This window comes from Magnolia sinica, chromosome 9 (assembly GCF_029962835.1).
Source record: "Magnolia sinica isolate HGM2019 chromosome 9, MsV1, whole genome shotgun sequence".
Classification (NCBI taxonomy): domain Eukaryota; kingdom Viridiplantae; phylum Streptophyta; class Magnoliopsida; order Magnoliales; family Magnoliaceae; genus Magnolia; species Magnolia sinica.
The window spans coordinates 75,770,918-75,777,406 of NC_080581.1; the positions used below are offsets into that span (position 1 = coordinate 75,770,918).

Sequence of the window (6,489 nt, forward strand, 5' to 3'; positions counted from 1 at the left end):
AGAGCCACTCATCAGACAATCATGATAGCATAGAAATCAGGCCCACCCCAATCTGATATTCAAATGGCACACATGCATATTCCATCAATTATTCATTTTCGACGGAATTGTCTCAACAGCCCAACGCGTGAGACACGCCATCTACAAGGTGTCGACAGTCCCATGAGTGGTTCGATGTTTCACACGTGTGGCACTAGTATGGTTGGAAACCGAGTGGAAAGCTCTTCACTTGTGTCTGTCTATAAATATAGACCTCAAACTCTCTTTTCCTACATATCCCAATGGCTCTCTTCTCTTCAAAAAACCCATCATTTCTAATCTTCTTCGTTATCTTGTTTTCCTTCCTTCTCCCATCTTCTGTCTTTGCAACTACCCAAAAATGCATTCAAGAACACTTCTCTGCCTTACTCCACTTGAAGAATGGCTTTCACTTCTCTTCTTACAGCCTCTCTACTCTCCCCTCCTGGAATTCAAACAACACCGATTGCTGCTCCTGGGAAGGCATCACGTGTGATGGAGCCACTGGTCACGTCATCACACTCGACCTCAGTAGCCTGCGTATCTCTGGTCGGATTGATTCTGAAAGCCTCTTTCGTCTTCGGAGCCTGCAGAGGCTCAACCTTGCTTACAATGAGTTTGCTGCCTCTCCAATCCCATCTGGGTTTGACCAGCTCACCAGTTTGACCCATCTCAACCTCTCTCGGTTGCCTTTTTATGGCCAAATTCCGCTGGAAATCTCCCGCTTGACCAGTTTGGTTTCTCTTGATCTTTCTTACACTTACTATAGCAATGATTCTGGTATTCTACCCTTGAAACTTGAAAACCCAAACATTGGAATACTCGTCCAAAACCTGTCGAATCTGAGTGAACTGTATCTCGTCTATGTAAATATCTCAGCGCAGGGAAGTGAGTGGGGCCCAGCCTTATTCTTGTCACGCCCTCGTCTCCGCAAGTTAAGCTTACGAGAATGTGGTCTTTCAGGTTCCATCTATTCTCCCCTTTCACAGCTCCATTTCTTATCTGAACTCGACCTCAGCTATAACAATCTCTCCTCTGCAGTGCCCAGCTTCCCAGGGAGTCTCCACAAGTTGATCTTACAAGGTTGTGACCTTTCAAACTCCATCTATGCTTCCCTTTCACAGCTCCATTTCTTATCTGAACTCGACCTCAGCTATACCGATCTCTCCTCTGCAGTGCCCAGCTTCCCAGTGAGTCTCCACAAGTTGATCTTAAAAGGTTGTGATCTTTCAAGCTCCATCTATGCTTCCCTTTCACAGCTCCATTTCTTATCTGAACTCGACCTCAGCTATACCAATCTCTCCTCTGCAGTGCCCAGCTTCCCAGGGAGTCTCCGCAAGTTGATCTTATATAATTGTGGTCTTTCAGGCTCCATCTTTTCTTCCCTTTCACAGCTCCATTTCTTATCTGAACTCGACCTCACCTATAACAATCTCTCCTCCGCAGTGCCCAGCTTCCCAGGGAGTCTCCGCAAGTTGATCTTATATTATTGTGGTCTTTCAGACTCCATCTATTCTTCTCTTTCTCAGCTCCATTTCTTATCTGAACTTGACCTCGGTCATAACAATCTCTCTTCCGTGCTGCCCAACTTCATAGGGAACTTCTCTTCTTTAACGGTACTGTGCCTTCAAAATTGCAGCCTGTCTGGATCCTTACCATCCTTCCTTGTGAACCTCAGCAAACTAGAGCACCTGGATCTTTCATTCAATAGTTTCAGCGGCCCAATTCCTTCTTCCCATGTAAACCAGCTTCTTAATCTCAAAAAGATCATCTTGTGGAATAATTTGCTTAATGGGACCATTCCATCATCATTGTTTTCACTCCCATCATTACAGCACCTGGATCTTGAAGGTAACAAGCTGGGTGGTCGGCTTGACATTATCCACAATGCCTCTTCTACACAGTTGGAGATCATTTATTTGAATCGCAACAACTTTCAAGGAATGGTGCCAAGCTTTATCTTTAAACTTATTAAGCTTAGAATCATTTACCTTTCTTTCAACAATTTTAGTGGTGTTGTGGAGTTAGAATCATTTCAAAACCTCGTGAACCTCTCATCTCTTCATCTTTCAGATAACAACCTGTCGATCAAAGACAGTGGAGGTAATTCCAACTTTATCTCCTTCCCCCAAATCAGATCGCTATCCTTGCGTTCTTGCAACATCATCAAATTTCCAAATTTGTTACGAAATCAAGAGCAGATGAGATATCTAGATCTTTCCAACAATAGAATCACTGGTGGAATACCCAAATGGATATGGAAGGTTGGGAATGGGACTTTATACTATTTAAATCTTTCTCGCAATGCTCTGCAGAGAATAGAACCGCCATTCCTCCATGTTTCGTTCAGTGACCAGATTGCTCTCGACCTTAGCTTCAACAAACTAGAAGGCTCACTTCCGATCCCACCACCCTCCACTTCTTTCTTCTCTCTTTCAAACAATAGTTTTAGTGGTGAAATCCCTGTGTCAATTTGCAACACAACATCCCTTGAAGCCCTCGATCTATCCAGAAACCAGTTCAGTGGTTGGATTCCACAATGTCTAGGTGAAGTCAGTGATGGGCTCAAGGTGCTAAATCTCCAAGGGAATGCATTTAGCGGTACCTTGCGTCAAACATTCAAAAAGGGATGTAATTTGCAAACCGTTGATTTCAGCGAAAATCAATTAGAAGGCCAAGTGCCAAGGTCTTTGGCTAATTGTACAATGTTGGAGGTATTAAATCTCGGAAACAATCAAATAAGTGACGCCTTTCCTTCATGGGTGGAAGCTTTGTCCCAGTTGCGGGTTCTTGTCTTGAAATCCAACAAATTTTATGGCCGAATCACACTTCCACAATCAAATCAGAGCTTCTCAATGTTGCAAATCATTGACCTCTCTTCTAATAGCTTTACGGGTGTTTTGCCATCAAATATTTTTCTGAGTTGGAAGGCAATGATAGAGGAGGACAAATCTCAATCTAAGTTCCTTGGTAGAAGCCTATATTCACGGGGGAGTACAGTATACTATCAAGATACAGTGACAGTAATGATGAAAGGACAAGAAAGGAAACTGACGAAGATCCTAACCATCTTCACGACAATTGATCTCTCAAACAACTGTTTTCAGGGTGATATTCCAGAATCTATAGGGATTCTTAAGTGGCTCCGTCTGCTCAATTTATCAGGCAATGGTTTCAGAGGCCAAATTCCAACATCACTTGAGAACCTAAGGGTGCTTGAGTCGTTGGATCTCTCACGGAACAATATCTCAGGGGAGATTCCTTGGCAGCTGACAAGGTTAACGTTCCTCTCCACGTTGAACCTTTCACAGAACCAGCTCGTGGGAAGCATACCACAAATTAAACAGTTTTCCACATTCACAAATAAATCCTTCGAAGGAAATTTGGGATTATGTGGACCTCCGCTATCAAGAAAATGCATTTCAACACCATCAGTAATGCTGACCTTTGAAGAAACAGATTCAGAACTGGATTGGAAATTCATGTGGATCGGATTTGGAGTCGGATATGGAGTAGGAATGGGAGTTCTTTGCTGGACCCTGACATTATGGGCAACAGGGAGGAAAGAATACAATAAATTTATAGATAGGATGTTTCTGTTGATTTTTCCTCCACAATATTTTCTTTAAAGCGATGACCGTAAGTAGATTTGGAGTCGGGTATGGAGTAACGAATGGTGTGGAAAACATGGTTTACAGATCGAGAAGTGTGCTTCCTCGGGAGGTGAAGGGGCTGCTGACTCTGGATAATGCGGTCTTGGGTTTGGCCTCTGTTTTTTTTTTTTTTTTTTTGGCAGGGGTTTCTCCCCGTAGTAGCTTTGTCGTGGTTTGTAGTTTTGGTTTGTTTGGAATGATTGGTTTTCGTCTGACGAGTTCTCTGGGCTTGATTAGGCAGTCGAACGGACGTGGTTTTGTAAGTGTTAACTTTAGTTTGTAGCGTCCGGTCTGTTTTGTGAAGGTGGCTCATGGATGCAGCTCTTGGTTAGGTTGCATGCTAAGATCGCTGAAGGTTCATCACAGTTAGGTTGCTTTCAGGGCTCTTCATGGCTCATGACTTGCTGGAGAAATGTTCAGGTACACAGGGCATTGGATTGTGGTGGTTGGATTTGTTTTTCCAGCGTTGTCTTCGTTTGGATTTTGTTGTTATTGTTGTTGTTGTTGTTGGTATATTGTCGGCCCTTATTTAAGATTGTATACGGTTGTTTTCTATATCAATAAAATTACAGGTGATGTATTCTCACCTCTTGGAAAAAAAAAAAAAAACAACGAAGAAGAAAAAAGATAAAACAGTGGCCTAACTGATGGAAGTCATTTACTTATCTGTCATATATACTGATGATTTGTATGGGGACGCGGATTAGCTACAATAGCGACACCGGCTACTGAAGTGACGTCACCATGTTTTGTGGGCCCCACTAGGATATACGTGTTGTATTCACACCATCAATCCATTTGGAGAGATCATTTTAGGGAAATAGATAAAGAATGAGGCACATCCAAATCTTAAATGAACCCCACCACAGAAAATAGTGGGAATTGAACGACTTCCCTTTAAAACTTCTCGGCACCACAGAAGTTTTCGATCAAGCTGATATTCGTTTTTTTTTCCCTTATTCCATGTCTTTTTCAACTTATAAACCGGTTGGATCTCAAATAAAACATCTTGGTGGGCCCTACGAAAAGTTTCAATGGTGGGTGTCACTGTCCCCCACTGTTTTCTATGCTGGGTTCCACTTGAGCTTTGGATCTGCATTATTCTTTGGATCATGCCCTAAGATAATATCTCCAAATATATGGACGGCGTGGATAAAACACATACATCATGGTGGGCCAGAGAACGTGGTGACGTCACTTCAGTAGCGAGTTAGCTACTGTCAGGTTCAGTAGCTAATCCACGTCCTGTGTCTGAATGATTTTTTGAGGTGAAATGATTCAACTGATTGAAATGATGTTCTGACGAATCAACAAATAAAGGGGTCTTAGTCTTGGGTTCCAACGTATTGAGAACTATAAAAGGGAGATGGGAAGCCGAAGATGTGCTGCATTTTATTTTTGTTGTTTGGCCCTAGTTATCTTGCTATTCTCATGTTGTGGGAGAAGCAAACTCTGATGTTTAAACCATCATTTACATGGTAAGAACATTAAGCGGCCTTGTGATTGTCTTATATATATATATATATATATATATATATATATATATATATATATGTGTGTGTGTGTGTGTGTGTGTGTGTGTGCGCGCGCGCTCAGGCTTGGGCCTGTTGGGCTTAAGCAGTGCTCGGGCCTTGTATCTTAAATGCCGGGCCTGTCGTAGCTTGACTTGGCCCAAACCTGGCACCTAGTTGCATCGGTTCACTTGAATAGAGGGATCGTACAATCTTTTTATTTATTTATTTATTTATTTGGGTTAGCTTGTTAGTACACACCCATGTCAGTACACAAACTCCATGTTAGCCACCCCCGCTAGGGATGGGATCGTACCATCTAAATTTTTTGTTGAGTTCGGAACATATTTCATGGGCTATCATGCAACGACTATGCTGATGGGATGATCCAATCCATCCTTAATTTTGGAAATGTTGGGTCCTAAAAATAGATGGATTAAATTGTTATTTGAACGTTATTTTTGTGTAAATGATCTTGGCAATCTATATTATAAGAGTCATTTATCAAATGGTTAATATTTATTGGATTGTACTGTCTGTACAGTTGCCCATCAAATGTGCATTGAACTTAATGAACAGTATAGATCAATGCATTGAACTGTTCAAGTATCTGAATGCAACTAGGAGGACTATAACTATGGTGTTGTCGGAGTGTTGGATCATTTCTCAAAGACCGGTGAAATTTTGCACAGCTGCGTTACTAATAGGCTGGGTTTAGGCTAGGCCAAGCTCTGTCTAAATCTGGCCTATATTGCTCAATGGAAGTTTAAACCCGGCTTAAGCCTGCCATTGGTTATAATACTCCAGCTCAAGCCCAAACCAGAGTATTGATAAAGGGCCCGGCCTGAGCCTGAGCCTGGCCCGAGCTCGTGACAGCGACTGTTAAAAAGAATGTGGGCCCACACGATGAATGGATCGGGTCAACCCCGTCAACTAAATTGTGCACTTGGGTATTTGGCCATGGGGCTAAACATCAGCCCAAATGAAATTTTAGGTGGGCCACACCTAAGTTTATTGCAAATTCATTGGATAGAGCATCCAAACGCACCCTCTTCCGAAATATTCTAGAGAGAGGGAGTGAGAGAGCTCTTACAGTTTCTGTAGAAAGAAGTGCCCGAAGCTCTCTGTCTATGTTTATTTTTTAACATAGAGGTAAGTGGTAGATCTCAGTTTGATCGGTGCTGAAAATGTTCTGTGAGCCCATCATAATATATTTGTTTTATTTACACCGTCCATCTATTTTGGATCATCATTTTAAGGGATGGGCCCGAAAATGAGTCTCAAGTGAACCCCACTACACAAAACAA

General features: G+C 42.2%; 1 protein-coding gene across 1 annotated transcript; it reads left to right on the top strand.

The window, feature by feature from the left end:
* The first annotated feature begins 281 nt into the window (after nt 1–281).
* On the top strand, nt 282–3,647 carry LOC131255158 (receptor-like protein 7). Its single transcript, XM_058255856.1, has 2 exons — nt 282–981; nt 1,522–3,647. Exons 1-2 carry the CDS (start codon nt 282–284, stop codon nt 3,645–3,647), a joined length of 2,826 nt encoding a protein of 941 aa, XP_058111839.1.
* Nucleotides 3,648–6,489: the final 2,842 nt, after the last annotated feature.